The sequence below is a fragment of the Triplophysa dalaica genome, chromosome 24 (genome assembly GCF_015846415.1).
Source record: "Triplophysa dalaica isolate WHDGS20190420 chromosome 24, ASM1584641v1, whole genome shotgun sequence".
In the NCBI taxonomy this organism is placed as follows: domain Eukaryota; kingdom Metazoa; phylum Chordata; class Actinopteri; order Cypriniformes; family Nemacheilidae; genus Triplophysa; species Triplophysa dalaica.
This window is the reverse complement of record NC_079565.1, coordinates 5,672,373-5,695,688: the sequence shown is the minus strand read 5'-3', so window position 1 is coordinate 5,695,688 and position 23,316 is coordinate 5,672,373. Positions and strand designations below refer to the sequence as shown.

Sequence of the window (23,316 nt, the reverse complement as noted above, 5' to 3'; positions counted from 1 at the left end):
ATGAATAAATACTACACAGTGCTTGCTTTAATTTCCAACACAGATCTTAAGAAAAATATGCAGATTCAATGATATATACAACAAAAAGAAAGATGATTTACTATTTATAGGTATGTGTTAAGGTAATATTTGGATGTGTGTTTTAATAATGTGAACTAATAACAATATTTAAAATTAAATATTGTTTCTAGTTGCATTTATTTGGAGAAAATGAAACGGGTCAAAATAACAGAAAAGATAATCTGCATATTTTCAGACCTCAAATACTGTAAAGAAAATTCATAGTCACTTTTAAGCAATTCATCAGTAATATTTGTGCATGTGTATAGGAAAAGTTCAAAAATAGTTTTTTGTGGACACCTAGATTTTTATCACAGTTTTCAAGCGTCTTGTCATGCTGATGGTCTTTCACATTGCTGTTCGGTGACTTAACGTCACTCCTGAGTTTTTGTTGAAATTCAACAGACACTGGACTGAAATGGCCACAGTACATCTAGAAATGCTGTCTTTTCATTTATTTCCACGGATTTAAATATATACACATACTGTACGTATATACATGCATACCCAGTGTACTAAACATAGATCTCCGCTTGGTGTGTGAATGTATTTTAGGGTCAGTGCTATGGTCTGTAAATAACAAAATCATTCAATAATGAATGAGACTTGGAAGCGGGGACCGCAAAGCGCTGCCTGCACAACATGGCAGCCATCGGCGTACACAAGCCTTGCACATACCCATACAGTCAATTACTGATGTTTTTGAAAAATAAACAAGACAACATTATCTCGTTATAAAATAGGAACTCTATAAAACCCGTCAATATGAAATATAATAGCCATTTATGATATCGCTTTAGATAATCAGGAGATGTCTTGTGGGAGCAATTTTGATGATGTGATAACTAACTAACAAATGGACCATGCTGTAACATCACGCAAGCACGCACACACACATACACCTCCCCCCTCTGTGGTATGGTCTGTTCATCATCACACTGACGTTGCTCATCTCGTCCTCAAGGCTGTTCTCATTATTAGGTTGCTAGGCAACTCTTTCGTTCTCCGGCAGAGCACACACACACTCATCTAAGAGCATCTAAATACACGCTTGTGATACAGGAAGAAAAAGAGGGCATACCTCGTTCCAAAGTGAGTCCTGGTTCCTGTCGGAGAGTCTAATGTTTCCCCTGGCTTTGGTGCTTGGTCCTTGTTCACATGCTGCAGAACTGAATTCATCTCCCCCGTTCCAGGGGACTTGGCTTCAGGGCCATGGGGGGCTTTCATATCCGGAGGGTCACCCCATAGTTTTGAGGTTCGTTGTGTTGGTGTTTTCAAGGGTTCCGGCGGAATACTTCCAGGGGGCGGAGCTGGGACTGAGGAGGGAGTTCTGAAAGAGCTGACGTTCTCCTCCGGCAAAGCGTCCTTGTAAAGTGCATTGCTCTTGATGGCAGGTTTGGGTTTTGGTTTAGACAGGATCTGAGCCCTGTCCACCAGAAAGGCTTGTCCATCTGCATAGACGGTGCAAGTGTCTAGGGTCTCACCTCCTTCAGAAGACAAGGTGGAGATGCTGGACACAGTGGAGATGGTGCTGGTGGTCTCCAGCTGAGGGTCGCCGCTGCTCCGGCTGTCAACCTCGATGCCCGAGTCAGTGATTTGTTCATAGGGCTCTAACGGGCCTGGAGGGAAACTGGGAGGTGTGCAGTTTGTAAGGACCGTTGGTCTTTTGATTTCTGAACCTAAAGTGGGATAATATGGAGCGAGTGAAGGCCCTTTTGTGCCATTCGCTTTCTGTTTCAGAAGCTCAGCTAGAGACCCCGCCTGGTCTTCGGGAATGTCGAAACTGTTGGCGAACTCCAGTGGGGGTGGCAGGGGTTCGGCAAACACAAACTCCTCATCGATGTCGACAGAGGCCAAGGGCGGTGGAGGAATGCCGAAGGGAAGCTTGACAGGCTCGTCCACTGAGCTAACAGTTATGATGGTCTTGCCATGCGGAGCAGCTGACAGCGACTTGGGAGGAGGGGGGTTGGCGGGAGCTGGCTGGTTGGGGTCGCGAAGCTCCCCGGGGGTGTTGTCGGGACTCAGCGCCTCATCCCTGTCGCCCTCAGACAAGCTGTTATCCTCTGATTTTACCCCATCTGTGGTGTGTACCATCAACAGACCAGCTGACTTCTGCTGCGAGGTATCCACAATGTCGATCAGCATGTTTTTCTTCTCCTCCGGCCTCTTCTCAGGCTTGCCCAGATCGAGCTGGTACTTGGATTCCGTCTCGTATTTGGACTCCGTCATCTGTCTGCGCAGGCCCCCGCGGGGTCGTCCCATGGTGGCGGTTCTTGAGAAGCCAACCTCCACATTTGGTCTAAGCTTAGTGTCGATGAAAAGTGGTTTATTGAGATCGAGTTTGGAAAGGTCGCTCTTTAGCGGAAGAGGCTGTGATTGCTCTCTCATGGCTCTGTCTCTGGCAGCTAACGCTAAAGCTAAAGGGGAATTGGGATCTAACGGTTTGCCTGTGACCGGGTGAACGTAATTTCCACTTCCTGAGGTGTAGGTCTTGTGAGCAGGCAGACTGATTGGGCTGTGTCCTGTGCGTGTGTTCAATAGCTCCCGTACCATGGTAGGCTCAGGGCTGTTGAAGTCAGTCACATTACCTCCACCTCTGGGAATGCTAAGCAAGGACGAGGGAGGTGCCATGAGCCTACGTAGCCTCTCATCACTGCTAAACATCCCCTCATCGATAGACTTTGAGTGTCGGAGACGTGGGGCTGGTGTAGGTACCACGTCTTCGTCGCCTGCATCTGTGGACTTGAAAGACGGGGAGTTTCGATGGGCATCAAGTCTCTTCTCCCTGTCTCTGACTGCACCGGCGATTGCTGCTGCAAACGGACTTCCTGGACCGTCTTCAGGACGCAGTTGCCCTGGGTGGTCTGGCGTGGTTGTCTCAATTTCCATACTGCTTCCCTGACTGCTCTTCCCGCTGCTGCTGGTGGATGGCTCTTTAATTATTATGGTTGGAATCGGTATGGAGCACGTCTTCTCAGGACTGTCCTCCACGTTGGACTGTTTCACAAGCATTCCCTTCCTTCTGGCAGGCTTGTTGGGTACAAACAGTCCGGCATGACCTAACTTTCCCACATCCGAGTAAGGGTTCTCCGGGATATGTGCACGACGCATGTGAAGACTCTGCTGGGCTGTTGGACTATGGTTGTACCCTTCAGATTCATACTGTTCGGGACTGTCTCTGTAAAACGTGCCTTGATCTCTCCACCCAGACCCCTCACCTCTGTCAGGGGCTGTGCTGTTTGCATTAGGACTCTGTGTAGTAAAGCCTGGTCTGATGGTGCCGTATCCTCGACCGGCTGGGACAGGAGCATTATTATGAGGTGGAGATGGAGGAGAGATGGCTGGTGGGGGTGGAATGTCTTCGGATGTGTCAGGCATTGAAAGGCTTCTTGTAAATTTCAACATTGGAGGAGTGAGGAACTGCTTCTCTTCTTCGGTTACTCCTAAAAATAAAATAAAAATGAACAAATCAAAATACCAATCCTGGGGAAAAGTGTAGAAACTTTATGATAAGAATGATTAAAAACATACCTATAGATGTTTGCCGTCGTATAGTTCCCTTTGGTACACCCAGGTAGGGAGCTCTAAGACTACTTGGCGGGAGCGTCGAGTCTACTGCTGTATCCTGACTATTGCAGAGAGACTGCAAAAGAGAATATAAAATCAGTACAGGACTGACATGATTATATCTGATATATATATGATTATAAGATTTAAATCGCTCAGTTAAAATGATATCATGAAATCTAAATGAGGCTGTAGGAATGAGAAGGTAATACATATGCTAGCAACCCTAAGAAGAACTTAAGCAAAACCAATATAGCATGCATGGGCCAACACATTATCAGACTTGCGAAAAAGGTTATTACAGTCAGACTAAAACACAATTCTCAACAATGCCACGGGAGACCAGTCCTCCAGGGGACATTAGCCATAGTATGCTTACATTCATTTCAGGGCTGACGGAAAAACACTTGCTATTCGGACGTGGTTTGACCGTCGCAACCCTCACGTCGGCGTTTGAGTTGTCCCACGTGGGCTTCTGAGGGGGCACGACTTCATCCACTTTATCTGCAAGACAACATCGTCTCAAATTAGAAAGCAGAAAGGCACGATTAAAAGAAGATCCGTATCAAATATTGCCAATGTCCTCAAACAAAATCCTCAGAGCGAGGATCTGAACCGAGCAAGAGAGGCAACAGAAATAGTTACAACGACAATATTCAAGGTTAAAGCCGTGCAAGCGCTTCCAGGTTCCGTTGGAGAAATCTTAGCACTTCTGTCAACGGCCACTGCGCAACATGCTAGCATTGATTTTAGACAGCTCCCATGCATGGGATTATTACTTAGTGTGACTTGAAATACAATCCTCTTCTTCAGACCCTCATTATCTGAAAGCTGATCATCTACACAGAAATGGAGGAAAGGGAAATTCAGAGTCTCATTTCCTAACATAAAAGTCAAGACTGAATCTGGTAAGGTAACACACACACAAAGTTACACCTCAATATGATACAATATGGATATATATACACTCATGCCACTGGCCTACAATGTCGAATCCCATCATACCGCTGAAGCAATACAGATTTAAACAGAATAAAAAATTAAATAAAAGCTGACCGTTCAGTGGAACTTCTTGTCTACACAAAACAGTTTAATTCTGAAACTGCAGAAAGAGTATGCATTTGCTTTGTAAACAGTGTCTTCCTTATAAAACTTAAATATGGATTTATAATGACTCTCATGGTTGAACACAAGGTTTCTGAGGCTGTTTTAAGGACACAGCAGGAGTACTCTGTAGCCAACCGCATTATGTACACTAATGCTCTGAAAATATTTTCTTTGCAAAGACGCAGCAGTGTCTAAAAGAGTCGTATCTGTGCAGCAGTCGCACGTCCTTGCACTGCTGATCATTGCGAACTGTGCCAGTGGCATTACACTGAAAATACAGCATTACATTTTGTAGCTGAAATTTCTATATTAAACATATGCAGCATTATTTCCATGGCAATGCCTTGTTTCAGAGTGATTCAAAGCTGGAGAGGTTCCTCATTTCATGATAGTTATAAAGTTGTTCTTTCAAAGGTGGAATTATTTTTAAAACATCCAGCTTTAGCTTTTTATCGCTCTTGTCTCGGATTTTGAAGGTTGGTATTTAAAGTGAAATTCATGGCTGTTGCTTTCTCAAGTATATCCTTTTTAATAGAGGGCAGGCTTTTGAATAATACATTCCTATATTGCACTTCTGAAGATCTGTGTGGTCAATGAGTAAAGCTAAAAGCGTTTTACAGTGTAAACACATTTCGTCTGTTTTCAATTCCACCGAAACATTTGGATTATTCAAGAAAATTGTGCATTTCTTGCACAAAATAATTTTCAAAGAATCATATCGAAAATGAACAAAAGTGACAGTAAAAAATAAATAAGAAAAAGTAAATAATCACTACTTTATTAAGTGGAGGTAAAAATCTTTAACAGTGCTTAGGGAAAACTCACCCTTTTTTTTCCTCAAAGTGGCTTTAACATAAAAGAACAATTCAGCTTAATTCAAGAATGAAAGTCATATCATTTCCAGATAACATAAGGAGGAGAACCAAAGTTTGGAACACACTGTATTCCTCCATATGGCATAGACCTGTGCATAACGTAACGCCATCAGACGGAAAACCAAACTTTCAGAACGACAAATCCATGCAGTTAGTTAACTTTCCAGTGGCACGCAACAAGACATGACAGGTTAAACCCCAACAGAGCAAGGTGACAAAAAAGACAATTTCTGACACTTGTTAATACTCCTTCGATACTGCTTACCCAGTGCGCCATTGTTTAATGGTCAAAAAATAAATCAGCATGATCCTTTAAACCCTATTTAGCTGTGGTCACTTTTTGCCAAAATAAATCCTTCACCATCCAATAAGAAACCTCTTAAGGGAAATATGTCATGCATTAAGAGGGAATGTGTTGTCAACGGTGGAGGCATTGGGGCACAGCATATGAGACCATGTATATTGTCAAACTACACACTCAATGTCCATATAATCACTAATACAAATCTCTGCAAATACGTACAACAAAGGCACATGCATGTCAGGGAAGCACAACAGCAAAATTTGTATGAAAGTAAGCATCGAAATAAAATCATCATACCTTTATCCACTTTTGGTACAGCATGCAGGAAAACAAAATAACATCAAAGTTCATTTAATAATGAACGATGGCTGTAGAACAACAACAAAGAAAATTCCCAAGTTAAAAACATTCCTACGGTCTGTCCACACAAGACGCATTCTTAACTTTTAAAAACAAAACAGTTTTTTTGAAGAACTGTCTTCAACTTATGCCGTCATGCAAACACAAAGAGAATGCTTGAAATGCTTAAAAAAGCGAAATCTAATAGAATAGATTCGAGAATGCGCCCTGCATGTGTGAACGACCAGGTTAAATGCAACAAATGACACTAAATCGGATGAGATGTGATGTTTGCATCTGTATGGCATGGCTGGGCTTACCTAGGTCTTCTAGCTCTGAGGTCATAGATTTTGATCGCATGGACAGGGCTGTGGAGGGAGCCCTCCGTGGTGGCGGAGGCGCTACAGCGATAAACAAACAGATAATACAGCAGGTACAGCAGACGCTTCGTATATAAAAATACCCATTTAAAGCTGCTGATACTTTTGAAAAAGAAAAAGCAGGAGTTAAGATCATTGTAAAACCCTTTAAAATCTAAAATTAGCAGTGTTAGTAAAATCAGTGGTTAGTATAACTAACATGGAAAAGCAATGGTTAGAACTTTGACATGACTAGTTATGATTGTCATATTCACATGTAAAAAGTTTTACTTATTTAGAAATCTTAAGTAAATAAAGACAAGCCTTCTACCTTTCTTTCGAGCTGTGTCGTCAGGGTCCATATTTCGACTGACTGTCACAACCTTGATGATTAGGTGGTTGCCGCCATGACGGATCATGTTGACTACTTGTTTGTGGCCCACTTTGACAACATTATCCTGGTTCACCTACAAAAAGAGGAACAATTAAACATTAGAGAAACACAGAAAATGTACAAAACAAAACTGCTGTTTGTTTACAAATAAAACATTAGGTTTGTGTGGCACTCTGCCATAAAAAAGCAAACATTAAACAAGCATTGAGACTAAAGTTACACTACCATATCATCCATTAAAGACCACAATCAAAAAGGTTATTTATCTCTCTATTGGCTTATTGACAACACCGATATACAAGCAATAACTGAAACACAAAGCTATTATTTTGTCCTTATATTGTTTTAATCTTCCTAAATGTTTCTCATATATTCTGCAAATGGTCACCATACCAGAGAGAGCCGTCATCCGAATGGCATAAGTGGGCAGTAAATCTGATTGCGTGTAAATGTTTAAGTGGGATATTAAATCTGCCACCGAGCCGTTACTGTCGACTTCAACTGCATACATCTAAAGCAGAAACGATTTTCCTGTTCTGCTAACGCTTGATGTATGGGCAACATTCATCACCAGACGTTTTTCATAATCTTTTTTCAAGCGGGGTGTAAAGTCCAATGACTCCAACTGCACTTTCATTTAAAATGACATACTCTGAGGGGGAATTATGCACCTTTTCTCGCTCATACTGCATGAAAGTGGAACAAACTCCTACAACTATTTCAAGAGGCTCTGCAATATTATTTTTGGAAATGAGTTATCAAAAATCACAGAATGTTGTACTGCAAACAGTATTGTTTCGTTTTCTAAAGAAAATATAAGTGCTTGCTTGTTCAACTTGCCAAAATGTTACCAAGATTGGTTACCGGGGCACTTCTACAGTATGCAGAGGCTAGGGTACTTTGGGTGGTTGCTAGAGCATTGCATATTTTGGGATGTCCCAGGGAACATACATCCTTATAAAATGTAAACCTTATATGCACTATAAGTCACTTAAAAGCATACATGCCAAATGCATAACATGTTAAATGAATATGTTATAAGTGGTTATTTTTAGATCCTGTAAATTCACAATAAAGGATTGGTTATTCATGTCCATGACATTTGATCAAACCTCTTCACCATAGTATTAACAACAGTAGTAGTCACACAATCCATACCAAGCACCTCTAATCATAATCAGATGTTAATATGCTCTGCTATACGTATAAACATAAGGTCTAATTATAAGCAATGCAGACTTAGAACAAATGAGAGATGCCCATCTGTTTCTATGCCATATCTTAAGCATAACAAGAAACACTTGTACTATAAAACCGATCAGCCGAGAGAAATGAGAGAAATAGGTTTGGGAGAGATTTTAAAGTATGCCTTTTACCGAAGAAAAGGTTATGTGAATAAGCTTGGGTAACCTAGGAAACAGCCGAGAGAGCTGAAGTCGTCTTCATGACGAAGAGAGCAGAGCTGCCCCTTTTATTCCATCGTGTGTGTTTGTGTGATTCATAAATGCTGTATGTGTGACGGAGATCAAGATAATATAAGTGTGTGTTTAAGAGAGAGGTTGCCATTGTTCTAATTGAATCAAATGAGCCGAACACGAGTTAGAAAGCAAGCAGGAATCATTGTGGGATATGGAGTGAAAGGCCCAAATGGAGAGCCAGGTAAAAAATGACAGCTTGTGACATAAATCGTCATCTCTCCTCTCCTGCACATTCTCAAAAGCATAAGAGGACCAAATCAGTGCATGGTCTCATGATAATTTTGTGTATTTACAAAGGAAATCTAGAGAAATAAATTGCGATGGGAGTCACACATGTGGTGTGGAAGGAGGGTGGAAGCCAACAGAATTTCCCATCATTCGCACTGACCTCTAGTCTCTCAGTGTGTCGCAGGTTGGTAATGAGATTTGGCCTCATTTAGGAAGTACTGGAACCAGATGTAGATAAAGCTCACAAAACAGCACAATCTCACCATGGCCACTTCATCTCGATAATCTCATTATGCAGGACTTGAGCCAAATCCTGTGAAGCTGTGCTATCAGGACCACAACCAGGACATGAAAGGTTTACTCAACCTTATTTATGATTCAACCACAGTTGACTCTCTTTAGTGTAACAGAAATGCAAGAATTTGGGGAAATGTATAAGTACATTGTATATTCAATAGAGACAATGGATGTTGGGATTTCCACTCGAAACAAGAACTGTCAATTTAATGCATTAAAGTGTTATTGATTATATAAAAAAATGAGATAAAATACACAATTGGACAAGTGCCGGTAGGAGATTCTGATGGTACTGAGCCAAAATTTCTCAGTATGGCGGTATTAGGGTTACAGCTTCAAAACGTGGTCTTTTAAACAGACCTGCAAACTCTGAAGAGGGGAAAAAGGTGACAGCCATGTCTCTGGCAGGTGGAATTGTCATTTTTCAAGTGTACCATATGACACCTATGGAGCAGCAGCTTATCACATGACAATAATTTTGAGCCACAGGAAAATATGTATTTTGGTCGAATTTAAGATTTCATAAAAAATAGATACATTGCCCACGTCTCGCGATCCCAACGCTCCAAACATCTAAAATGATCTTTATTTGTCTACATTTTCTGAGAGGTGCACCTTCCTAAGTCTTTCCTAATACTCATAACACAGCCGTTTTGATCACACGGGCAAACTGAATAATAAATCGCAACGGCATTTTCTCTTTATACGACACTTTGTGTTCCTTTTCAGCAATGCTTTTCACCGGCGCAAACATGAAGTTTAGACTCTTGATTCGGGTTGGGCCAAGGACAAAAATAAATATGATGCCGAGTCTTCTTGGCCCAAGGACCAAAAAAGACGACGTTGTTATCTCGATTCTGGTTGGTCAATCGAATACAGGTGCTGGACCAAAGACGTTTCAGATGCTTGAAAGTGGATGCCAAGTTCCCTCGGGATTTCCACGATTGACATAAATGACGATTTTTGATTCAAAACGTTGAATTTCGCCAGAAAGTGACTAGTTTGCTGGTATGTTTAAATGTCTGGGTAAAAAACATTGAATACAATATATTTTATTTTTAAGCAATACAAAATATTTTGAACAGTAGTAAACATGTACAGTATGTCAGGCTAAATCAGTTCTTCCCAAACCTTTTAAAAGCATGGCACACCTTTCTAATCTTCTATACATGCATTTCTAAAAAAAATTAACTTGCATGCATACAAACACATAGAAATAAATTAAATGCAGATGAGCAAACAACAAACTAAGCATAAACAAAAAAAGCACAGTAGAATCTTATGGATTTCGGAAGCGTTATTTTATAGATATCCTTAAAGCAAACATATGTACACAAAAGCCAAAAAAACGTCCATCTTGATTTCATGAACACCTTTAAAATGTAGCGACTATCCTGCTTACATTTACATTTATGCATTTTGGCAGACGCTTTTATCCAAAGCGACCATTTGTTTCTGACTATGTGCAATCCCCTGGGATCAAACCCATGACCTTGGCATTGCTAACGCCAGGCTCAAACCACTGAGCCACAGGAAAGCTATTGTTGAACAGGAAATGCTATCCTGCTGATAAACTGTGCAAAAAACACAAAATCCAAAGTCTCCATGTGAACAAACTAGATAAAACAAACAATTGTTTAAGCCTTGCAGTTGTTCTGATAACATAATGATGCATAATTTCTAAAATCACAAATGCCAGACGATAAACTGTCCAATCAGAATTAACTTTGGAAATGATGACAGAATTGACATGTTTTTAGGGCACTGTAACTAAGATTTAACCATGCCGATATGTCAAAAAACTGAAATCAGGTTAAAGAAGGCTTGGGATGCAAAACTGGAATTTGGGAGGTGATGTTTTAATACATACGCATATTCGCAATGAATCACACAGACGCACGCACAAAACATCAGTTGGCAGTTGTAAAATTATCAGTGGTCTTTTTGACAAACATTACTTGGGAATGTTTGTGCTTACACGGTGCATCGAGACATTACAGAAACACGATGCACACACAAATCTTGACTGATAGATGTGCATGACATGTGGCGAGCATCCCACACTTGATTAAAATCTGATGAAATTATCCTCTCCGCACACGGGAAATAAACCATAAACCGTTAAGCCTTCCATTTGGCTAATCATATCAGTTCTGCCCAGGGTCATTCTGGTCAAACCCTCCACACACGCAGACAAGGAACTAAAAACGTAAAAAAGACGTAAGAACTCAACAAACAAATGTACTTTACTGCTTCTAAACAGACCCCAAATGCAGCACACAATGAGCCTGTGCTAGCTGTTCTTTTCAAAGAACATAGAGGATCTTGTGTACTTGTGAAGGCTAAATTTATGAAACGTCTTCACAAGTGCAATGCGGTGGCATGTCAAAAAATGCCATGCGAGGACAACTTAACTATTGTAAAGGTTTATAAAGCAAGCAAATCATATTCTGTTTCAAATCTAAGGGGGGCAGCATTCACGTGCTGTTCATGCAGCTTAGCATTGTGAGCGTGTATGTTTATGTGACAGAAAATCTACAGGGACCTTCATATTTCATAAAGGATGACTTTTGTGTCACATCTGGTCACTTCCAGAAGAATAAAGATGTGTGTTGCACACACACACATGTATACTCATGCATACTTGCTCTCTAAACCATTATGTAACAGTTTATGCATGTGCAACCTTCTGGTTACATAATGGCACTTTTGTGAATTAGGAGACCCCCTCCAGGTATCCGGACATAGTAGTTAGTCTCTCATTGGTCTATTAACAGAAAAGTGATAGTGTACGAATGAGGGAAGGCTCCTGTTTTATTTAGGACACCAAAAACAAGGAACCACCAATCTAAAGACCAGCACAAAAACATCCACTCTAAAATTATACAGTATATGACTGACAAGAACAGCATGAAGAATTATTTATGAGACAGGTTAGAAAAGAAATACAATCTGGAGCTGGAGCCCATGGGATTGAGCACATGCTCCTAACATGGGCAGGGGCTGATACATAGAAGACAGGGACCTGGGTTCAAGTCCAGACTGTGTTATTATGACCCCTGACCTGATTTCTCTTTGCTGTCACCGCTAATGTAATATTGACTCTAAGATGTCCTTAAAATAAACGGCAAAAATAAAATGACAACAAAGGGATGTAAATGTATGCCACCATGATTTAGCAATCTTACATAAATTATTGAGCAAGCTTGTGTCTTATAATAGTATATATGTATATATATATATATATATATATATATATATTGATATAAGGTGAACATTTCTTTACTACAAATTTACGATGCAAGTTTAAATCAATCTATACATTTGAAGTGCACCGATTATAAAAATGTAATAAATGTAAATAAAATAAAGAAGTATCTGCTACTGTTTAAATAGTCAGAACAACGATGAACAGAAGAAAATCTATAGAAACAAATATTGGCTGCTATCAATACACTCACCGATATATCATTCACGCTTAATACAAATAATTCAGCTCAACAAATGCACACGGCTCTCATCTCTTAATCCCCAAATCAAATCCACTATCATTCCCAAACACAGCCCCACACCAACGCCGTCCTCACTAATACGATCTAGAGAGCCCACAATCACTGCACCTCTGGCCTGATTTAGAGATTTACACAAAGTTGTCAGCGGACAATCATCCAATGAGGATAAAACTCCATCCTTTCAAAAGCAATCTCCCTCTTCTTGGTGATCTCCAGAAACAAGGGCACCCTTTTGTCTTGAGTGGGGATAATTATGAAGAGCACTGGGAATCATTTTTTTACAAGCACACACACACACTTTTGCAAGACCTCATCCATTTTCCCACATGCTTCGCTCGGCGAGGAAAAGGCGGCATCGGCTTGGCCTGGCTTGCACTTAAAGAGAGGTTAGAGGAAAAGATCTCTGCGGTCAAGTCCTCCATAGAAGAGATTATACACAAGATACCGTGAATGACTCATTGAAAGGCTATGGAATTTTCATGAAGGATAAAGGGGCTGACTGATGCCAATTTAAACAGCATTTCTGGGATTGTTTCCTAAAGTAGATTGTAGGGTTACTTTACAGTATATGCAACGTAAAATTTATAGACGGTTTCAGCAGCAACAACAAACAAACGTTATGTTGCCCAAACTTAACCTCCGGTAGACCTCTGCAATGAATCGATAACTGCTGAGGAGCATTTAACTTATATTCAATAAAATATTGTTAGAAATTATTATTATTAATAGAAATTAACAGACCGGAAGTTAACTTTGGGCCGGGTGCATGCGCCTGATGAAACAGTATATATTTATATGCAAACTGACAGGCCCTTATTGTAAACTGCTTTTTTGTCCAAATCTGAAATGGTTACAAATATTAACAACTTCATTTGACCAAAATATGCCTTAAAACTAATGGAGGGGAATAGGACGGCTTGGGTTAGGCCCTACAATCCAGAAAAAGGGCAACTGCAAAACCAGATTTTAAAGTTGGGATCTAAGATCAGCCCTGTTACTATCAAAACAATAAACACGTCTTACAATTAATCCTACAATGTAGGAACTATAAAACGAGGTTTGATGACAGAAATAAATCAAACACTGCAACTAACTCAAAGATGACCGCAACAAGATGTCCTTACTTTTTTCCTTCTACCATGTAAAACGGTCATTCCCCTTTAAAACCCAAACACCCGAGTGATGGAATCCTTCAAGCAGGTGTCTTTTTGTATCCATACAAACAGGAAAAGATCTGTTTACATGCGGCCCAGTACTGCACTACAACAGGAAAAAACCCTCAAACCGCTACCTCGCTTTCATCAGCTCAGACACAATGCTGGTGCCGTTGCTAGGCAACCGTTGCTATGTGTTACAACATGAGACCTGGACCACCATATGCGTGCATGAGGCAGGTCCGTAACATCACTAGGTCTTCTTATCCCACAAGTATTATAAACAGGGTGATCTACTCTACGATGTGACGCATTCCACATCTTCTAAGTCATCCTCTGTTCCGGCATGAAAAACGCATGAACAAAGGCAAAATCTGGGCTGGTGACTTTAAATTTAGTCACAGCAAACACTGTGTGCTGTTCTATACTTGGTTTGTAGTGCGTGAGGAGCAGCTTTTGGTGACAGGTTGTAAGTATATCAGGCCATGAGGATGCTTGCAGGCATCTCCCACAGTCCACAGACTTCCACCCTGCTGGTTCTCTCCGTGCACAGTTCTGGAGAGAGTATTACTGACAAAAAGAGACAGCCAGCCATCAGCAAATATGCCATCATTTTTCACCTTTCTAACGTATAACTAAAGAAATGTATTTAACGTACATTTTCGTATAGCGTGATGACAATATTTACACCAACACTACTGCACTGCTTTTCTAAACACCTCGACATTTAAAATAAGCCGATGCATCTTGTTTCAAGGTTGTACATGACCCAAATACACAATAGAATAAATCATATACATACGATCATTCACTTTTTTGTTATTGAAAAGTTATGTGCTGGCTTCTTTGGGCAAATATAACTACGTTAATAATTGAAAAGACAAAAGGTTGCATGATTTTTCTCCAACATGTGATTACACCTCCCATTCATGCTTATGTTGACCAGCATCTAGATAAAAGCTTCCTTTCCTTTTTAAGCGATGTTGATAAGCTTTGCAAATGTTTGATTGTTATTTGAAGTATCGATAACGTGAAATTACACTATAAGCTCTTACATGCAGAAATGTTTAATGTCAGTTGTGCACAGGGATCATTCGGAAAGCGAGGAGTAAGTAAGATGCAAAAAATGCGTTAACAGCAACCAGATGAGAGTAAAGAGAAAGATACTCATGCCCACACACCAAAGGCCAGTGGGTGTAGATATATTTTCAGTAAATCCATAACTCTATTTTCCAGCTTCCTGGTTGATCACCAACACTCTTCATAAGGTACACAATATAATCTGTTTCTTGTAGTTTCTTTCATACAACAAGACTTTCAGAACCTCTAGAAAATGTAGGAGTGAGAATTCAGAAGGTATAACAAATAGCTTTCTTAGTAGATATTTACAACTTACAAAACACACTGCGAGCATTCACCACCATTGTAATGTACTGTATTTGCTTTATAACGAGGTCAAGTTGTCTGTGAGTTTTGCCTTGCTCAGCTCGTAAGGCTCGATCGGCCCTGAGCCACAACACATCCATACACCAAGGTGTGAGAGAGCAAATCGGCAGCATCGCAACATTATGTGGGCAGTGAAGCTTGTCTGGCTCCTGAGGGATTGACAGTCAATATCATCGACTGGACGATTAAAACGTGTTTATTGTTTCTGTGGTATTTTGGGGGAAGTGGTGATGAATGCATTTATATAAATAAACAATAACATACTCTCCTTAAAATGTTAAAGGGACCTTTAAAAAGGGAAAAAAAGTAAGTCAAGGAAGTCAGAATGCAATATTGCATGTCATATTTTACAGTACATGTATGATGCATTACTACTTTTAAAGTAAACATCATTTTGGTTAATAAATTATAGAAATTAATTTATAGTGACACTGAGGTGTGACAAATTATTTTGTGAATACAAATATGTGCTGCAATTAATAAGCTGATAAAAAGTGCATTTACGCCTGTCAAAACCCCAAAATTGAATTAGTAAAATGCTGTTTGAAGTAGTTTTAGGTGAAAAATGTCAGTGACACATGGCAGGTGGGTCATTAGATGCATCTGATGTTAGATGCTCTGGATTTTTTGATACAGAAATTGTTACTTCATGGTCATCAAAGTCCTAAAATGATGAGAATTACATTTCTGCATCAAAATTCAGATGTCACTTATAAATTCTAGCTTGTACATTAAGAAACCACAGGAAAAACTGGATTACCACGAGAAGCTAATAATTAATGAAATCTTAGCCCCTCATGAGAGCCAATCATTTTCCTCCCTCCTCAACCCCGTCCCTGGACTGCAGAGATGCTGGATCTGCTCTGTGTGCTTTAACGCAAACTGAGTGCTCTCCTGAATTTTGCATGCAAATGAACTTATTTTGCTGATGCCGAGGGGACGACGCGGTCTCCAATGCTTTCATGTCTTACGGTCAGTCTTTGCTCAAGTGTCAGTTTCACCAGAGCTGTGACTTCAAGCAGGGCTGTTTTCCAGAAAAATCGCAAATGACATCTTAATTGTTTCGCCTAGACAGTAATGAGAGACGTTTTTATCTCCTGTTTCGTGTTCCAACTAAATAACGACCTCGTTATATCACACGTCTGAGTTTTAGCGAAGGTCTCAACGTCACGCACTGTGCTTAATTTGTAGATTTCATTATAAAAGCTTCCCATCAAATTCCTCCAAAATCAAATTATATGAGCTACGGTGTCCATGTTAATTTGAAAGCGATGTTCTCGTATGTCAACAAATGCCCCATTAAATTCTATTTCTCCTTGAGGAGACACATCAGAGAAAAAGTGATTACTTAAGATGTTGCTAAAAGTCTCTTGGGCTGTGCATAAAACCATAACGGTGAGAAGCATTTTCCATAGTTTTAACCTAGTCACGGTGTAATCTGAGCTAAAAAGAAGGTTTATACTGCATTTAGATTGAAAACAATCCAGTGTGATCCCTTATCGTGACATTTCTCATCTGCCTCCGCTGTTTTTTTGGCTTGACAGGTTACAGATCCCGAGTACTTCCGAGACATTAAAAATTTACAACGTCCAATAAATGCGAGATCACTCTCAGACAACTGCACCAAATTCGACGCTCAACTTCTACAGTACAAGGAGTTGGACTGATAGATGATCCCTGGTCTGACATTTATAACTTTACAATGAATCTGCAGTGCCAAGACTACACCCTTTTCATTAAACGTGTAAAATGAAAATGAAAAGCAGGATGGAATACAAAATTAGAAGTTTAAACATAACCAATACTGCCAAGACACAGCAAAACCGAGTTTTACACAGGACACATCACACGATTCGTTCCCTGCTTTTTACAGGAGCGCGCATCTCCTGCGTTTCTAAGCTTCTCTCTCTCTCATTAAAGATGTAACTGTGACCTTTCCTCATTTCCACGAGCCCAGACTCTGCATAAACATTTTCCTGTTTGTTCAACGTGTCAATGATTCAGCAAGCCCGAATATGAAGTTCCCCTGCATGGGTAGGACATCACATCTCAGCTATCTGGGACCTTCAAATCCCGTCGGCAAGCAGTGATCCTGGACACAGAACCGCCACGAAGCTTGTGGAAACCCAGTGGTATCCTTACCTCTATGAGGAAGTCTCCCGTCCTTAGACCAGCTTTCCATGCCACCCCACCCTCATCCACGGACTCCAAATACTGCAAAGCAGGGAAGGCCGGAGTGGGGGTGAACTCTTCAATGGGTGTGTCAGCTAAAAATCCAGACAAGAGAGAAGCAATAAAAGAGATCGTAAGGATCATTAAATACAATTGGATGGTTGTTTTGGACACAGGTGAAACTCACATTTACAATAAGATTCCTCTTTAACCTAGTTTTTGGCTAGTTTAGGATTGTTAATGCAAGATAAGCGGAACATAGCATGCTTTATAAGAGAAACACAACATATAACAGTATGCAAAACACAATTGAAAATGAGGGATGTCAAGTAGCGCCTTGATAGCACAGAGAGCATTAACCTAAACACTAGCATCTGGCCTGATACATGATGCAAGCTGCAATGCATTCATCCAACCGAATCAAAAATGAATGCAGTAGTTGGGACGTTTATATAACCAGAGCAAATGCATGCATGGTTGTCACCGCTGGTCTGGAGCCTGACAGAACACAGCATCGCAGGAAGTGATGCAGAGAGCAGCCACAGTGCAGCACTCTCAGCTCACGCTCCAAACGTTCTGTAGTGCACTGGCTTGTGTGGAAACTAAGGGGTTGCGGATGGGGACTGTGACACATTAGTGTGAATGGATTTGTGCATTACTGCATTGCACATGTTTGTTAGGACTTACATATCCAATTCATTTTGGATTTGGATTTTAGCATTTTAAAACACAGATTATGTGATGTAAAAAGAGGCCAGTGAGGTTGACTGTCAGCAATCCCCAAATCTAAAGTGAGAGCTCTAATGCAGTCCTTGTCCCCAGCGACAAACCCAAGCCAAGCACATGGACTAGGGGGTGGATGGCGGGGGTCTGTGTTTACACTTCACAGATTTGACAAAACCACTCGAATTCAGTGATGGACACACACACACACACACACACACACACACACACACACACACAAGTGATGTACGCCAGGACTTCGTTCCCGCATCATTTCAGAAGTTGTCGACATGTACGCAACGCATGCAGCTGCAGCCACGCAGGCACATCACATCAAGCGCGCGCGCCATGACGCGGTTTGAAATCAACAAAAATGACGTTAAGTGAGGTGGATTTTAAAAAAGACAACACTAGAGAGGGAAGGGAAATAAGAAATGAATGACCGACACCTCGACACAACGTATGTATACAACATGAAGTCAAGAACAGACGATGAGGCGGCGGAGACGGAGGCGAGGAGTCCGTCTGTTTCCTACCTTTCGCCCCTCGCAGCACGAAACCGAATCCCTCGTTATCCTTCTTCTGCAGCACGACCGTCTTTTCGTTGATAACGCAGTCGCTGTGGAGAAAATTGCGCGCATAACGACCGTTATTGCAGCCTATCATCCTCATCATCGCCACCGCTGCGCGCGCGGAGCGATGCTTCATTCTGACAGGCGTCGGCTGAGCGGAATTCATCATTTTTTGCGACGATGAGTGCGATGTAAGAGTTGTAACCGCTGCAAACACGACTTTATCTGTCGAAGAAGGAGCTGTGACACCGGTTAAGAGAGGCAGGGCCCGTTAGCCGGCGAGATAGCGTGTCGTAAGCGCGAGACATAACCGCCGGATGAAGGATGAAAATCACCAGAGGAAAACATGAGCGGTAATCTTGGAGGAATGGGTATGGAGAGAGAGAGAGAGAGAGAGAGAGAGAGAGAGAGAGAGAGAGAGAGAGAAAGAGAGACGGTTTACAGTGCAACAGAGAAGGAGAGAGCGCGAAAGATAGGGGAAGAATGTGTGCATGTGTGCGCGCGCACTGGGAAGATGAGCGCGCGACTTATGTATATACCTTTACTATTTTTTTTACGGTTGAATGAAACTATGGGTTAAATGTCCTTGATGGAAATTCATTCTCTTTAAAAATAATTAGTTGCTCATAATCTTGTACAAATACGTCACAGTTACATAATACAGGGTTACAAATGCAGACGTTAACTATTAATGGACTTTAAAAGGTTCTCGCACACGCACAGAAAGTTTCTGCACGCTCTGAAAACACTTCAGGCGATTTGTAACCTAAATTAACAATTTAAGACTTCATTTTCTGCAAGCAAAAGGTCGGATTATGTATATTTTTAATGTACAAATGTGTTCCTATTGCAGGGTTACCCAGTAGCCTTAAAGGTGTAGTACAATGTAAATGCTGTCATTTCCTTTCATGCCACTCTAAACCTGTGCGCTATTTAACTTTTTAGGACAACACAAAAACATGAAATTTAATTTGATGCAGTTTTTCTATACATCCACATTCATAGTAACCATGGCAAGTGTAGATATGTACAGTATGTATGAAGAACGAGCTTTATGAGTTATAATGATGAGAATTTAGAATTAAGCAATACGAACACATGGCCTACATTCTTTTTTCCTCTTATGCGTTTTGGAACTTGACTGGCCTGGACAATATAAGATGTAATTATATAGAAAAGATACGGATGCATTTTCTTTAAAAATTTTCTTTTGTACTCTACAAAAACTAGCAGTATACAGAGGGGAGAAATGAAGTCGAACAAAATATCAGTTTTTTAACTATTCACAAATTCCTATAATCTAAAATTCGGATCAACGCCATTCAGATCGACATGCTCAGTAAATAATAATCAGAAAGCTTTTCACATGCCATTATTTTATTAATTGCAATTTATGGGTATTTATCTTTTCCTTTTGAGTAAGAGACAGAGAGCAATTACTGGAAAACAAAACAAATACTCATTAACAAAGACTGAAAGCAATTTTGCCGGAATACTAAGGATACTAAAATTTGCAGTTAAAATATGAAGCATTTGACGAAGTACAATTTAACTGGTTGTGCTTGTACACAATGACATCACAACATATGTATGCACCATCAATATCCTTTCCCAAAGCACACCCCTTATGCAAGCAGATCATTTAATGAAAGTGTTTAACAAAGAAGGCATAAATAGGCTCTATTTGAGCAAACTGAACATTGAGAAGAGTACATGTTATCTGCAGTCTAAGATGTGAAGTTTAAACCTGATAGCAATGAAATGCTAATTTGCCATATTCTTCCTTTTTCGGAATGATAATAGGGCTTACGTTCTATTAGATGGTGTATTAAATCCATTCGATGGCCTGGAAACCAAGCGTGGATGCACATGGTACTGCTCAACTGCTCAGACTACATAGTCAGTGGCAAAGAGCCAGAGTTTCATTTCTGCCCGGAACATTGTCTCCATTTCCATTTGTAAATGGAATTGTGGTCTGTGCGATTTCATTTTATTGCACCTTGACTGTGACCTTAAAACTGATCAGACTATAAAGATCTTCAAATAAAATCACTTGAGGTCATGTACAGTGGCTGTGGTTTTAATTGATCGAGTGGCCCATGTTAACTTCACCTCTCTGTAATCCCAATAAAACTTCTGCGAAAAAAAAGTATGTTGACAAAAAAGGGCTTAACCCGTGACCACAATATTTACTTACGTCACAGTCTTAAACTATAAGATAAAGTCTTATTGAATATTAAAAGAGATCAGAGCTCTAAAGGGAGAGTGCTGACTCTCGCAGAACGATGCATGGTTGTCATGGCAACATAATCTGCTTTGAAGGGGACACTGTGGCGATGTCACAGAGCAACAAGGTCATTAACATCCTGGCCTGTTAGAAGGGGCTCAATAGCTGGGAATTATTATTTGCTCATAATGCATTTGTTCTAGTGTGCTTCCCGAGCAAAGTGATCTCGTTCCAAACACTTTTGTTGTCTCTTAGACAACACATACAGAATGTGGTCCATCATAGACCAGAACCAGTATGGTTTCGGACCACTACCAGGCCAATATGGCAGGTTACTTCTCTCAAGCCTGATCTTTTTTAAAAGTATATTCATAACGGCTAATAAATCACAATATCAATTGAAGTAAATCCACATTAAACCAGTAACAGGACTGACACTGCTAGCAGATGTCTGTGGACAACAGACTAAATGCTAAAGCAATTTCACCTAAAGCACCTATGTCCCTCTGTCTGCCTGTCACTCAGGCTCCCTGCAGCAGGAAGTAGTCGGCACTGCATTGCCATGGACTCTCTGTCTCCATGACAACCAGCTCAGAGCGAGGGGTGTGTCAGCTGGGTAGGAGTGCAGCCGGATGCAAGGGGATCTGTCTCCTTTTTGTCATTTTTCACCCCCCTTCCAAACGGCAAAAGTTCGTAGTATTGCAAAAACAAGCACTAGATCAATATGATGAAGTATTGATTCTATTGCAGTACTATACTTGCAAATGCAAATGATCGAGGAAATCAAAAATCTTCCATCACAATCCATCTACATATGATATGTGCACAGACTATGACCTCACTGTGGGTTAAATTGTGCCTTGTTAAATTCAAAACGATTTGCAGCCACATATTATGACATCATAATGTCACAGGGCGGTTTTTGAAATGCCATCAAATGTCTACTTGATGCAGCTACAACCCGAAGCTAAAGCGTTGCTTGCATAACCATTTAAAGATAGTTTTCACACACTTCAAACATTTATTCCCCGGTGAATTACAATGCGGCGCTTGGTGTTAAATGATGGTGAAGTTTTGGGAAATGATTTTGATGATATCAAATTGATAAATAGATGAATGAGCATGTAAACTGATGAATGGCACCGCAATAATAATGACGTTGTAAGAATAATTGCTTCGTACAAACCGTCCACTTTAAATAATACATTAAAAATAATAGAAACTTCTCTGACTACAATATTAATGTAATATTTAAAGTCATAAATGAAGTCGGGCACCAATAAACAGAACGTCTGCTAGGAACTAAATTTTACAACCATTTTAAGGACTGTGTATTAAAATAATTAGCATCTCCTTGGCTGAATAATACAGATCACATGTTAGGAGAGATGTTATTGATTCTACACTCGATACATTAACCATTTTGCCTGCTAGTGCCTTTAAAGGCTAGTGAGGGGCCGATCACCTATATCACTGACCATGAAAAACTGACTCATGATAATATGGCAATCTGAATATTAATTCAATATTGATGCAAAATACTTACAATATTTTGACCCACACATATTTCCGTAGTGGGGAACTCAAATGAATATCTTGTCATATCATGAATTGCAGCTAAGCCGACAGCCCGACACACTTTAAAACATGGTCAGGAGGATTATATAAAATGATTTAATCATACCTTGATGCATCAAAACTGTCATAAGATCCCACAGTGTAGTGTCGAAAGAGCTTTCGCCTCTCTGACCGGTCCGCCCGGGCATCTGTGAAGACACAGTAACAGAAAATTCACTTAAAATCACCCTAATAGTGTAATATTGTAAAGCTGCATATTGCTTTGAATCTATAAAATTGCTTCAAAGTTTATTATTCGTTCATTTGTTTTACATGTAAATGCACTGTTAGCTTCTGCTGAAACTTTCTTGTGCGACTGGGTTTAAACACCCATCAAACTTTAAAGTCTAAAACATCACATTCAACATCATTACCAACGCTTTCACACTGAATAGAAAAGGTGCAAAAATAATAAAAAAGCAACAGTTTTTTTCATGCAAGAATGTCGTAAAAGGTTCGGTTGCATAATATCATAGGATTAAAAAACTGTCTAGTCACAAAATTGGTCTCACTGTGAGCCATATGTCACCACGTCCCAGGTGCCACTTTTTTCAACAAAATTAATCATTCTGTGAATGTGACACCAACTGTGCTCTAGAAAACAGATTAATAAAGTGCTTACAGTTTCACCTTGACATGCAAAATGTTACAACTGAGGATCAATACAAGCATGAGAAACGCCACACGCGGCTCGATCGGCCTTGATGGCCACAACGTAACGCGCGATAGAGCGATCAAATAGTGAGTCCACAAATCACAACAGCGAATCCAAAATAAACAGATGGCAAAAAAACGACACAGCCCTACTAGTGCTACAATAACTATATCACTCTCCCCATTTAATCGCAAACAATATAAAAACTCTTTGTGAGACAGGGACCATTT

General features: G+C 40.3%; 1 protein-coding gene across 1 annotated transcript in view; it reads right to left on the bottom strand.

Moving 5' to 3' along the window:
- The window catches only part of shank2b (SH3 and multiple ankyrin repeat domains 2b), a 78,308-nt gene that overhangs the window by 4,186 nt on the left and 50,806 nt on the right, over positions 1-23,316 (bottom strand). Inside the window, exons 14-24 of the mRNA XM_056740024.1 lie at positions 22,499-22,580; positions 18,552-18,634; positions 17,263-17,387; positions 6,943-7,078; positions 6,573-6,653; positions 6,211-6,219; positions 5,560-5,580; positions 4,407-4,466; positions 4,007-4,131; positions 3,592-3,703; positions 1,142-3,503 (exon numbers count right to left, since the gene is read on the bottom strand). Coding sequence (XP_056596002.1) covers positions 1,142-3,503; positions 3,592-3,703; positions 4,007-4,131; positions 4,407-4,466; positions 5,560-5,580; positions 6,211-6,219; positions 6,573-6,653; positions 6,943-7,078; positions 17,263-17,387; positions 18,552-18,634; positions 22,499-22,580 — 3,196 coding nt within the window. The remainder of the gene's footprint in view (positions 1-1,141; positions 3,504-3,591; positions 3,704-4,006; positions 4,132-4,406; positions 4,467-5,559; positions 5,581-6,210; positions 6,220-6,572; positions 6,654-6,942; positions 7,079-17,262; positions 17,388-18,551; positions 18,635-22,498; positions 22,581-23,316) is intronic.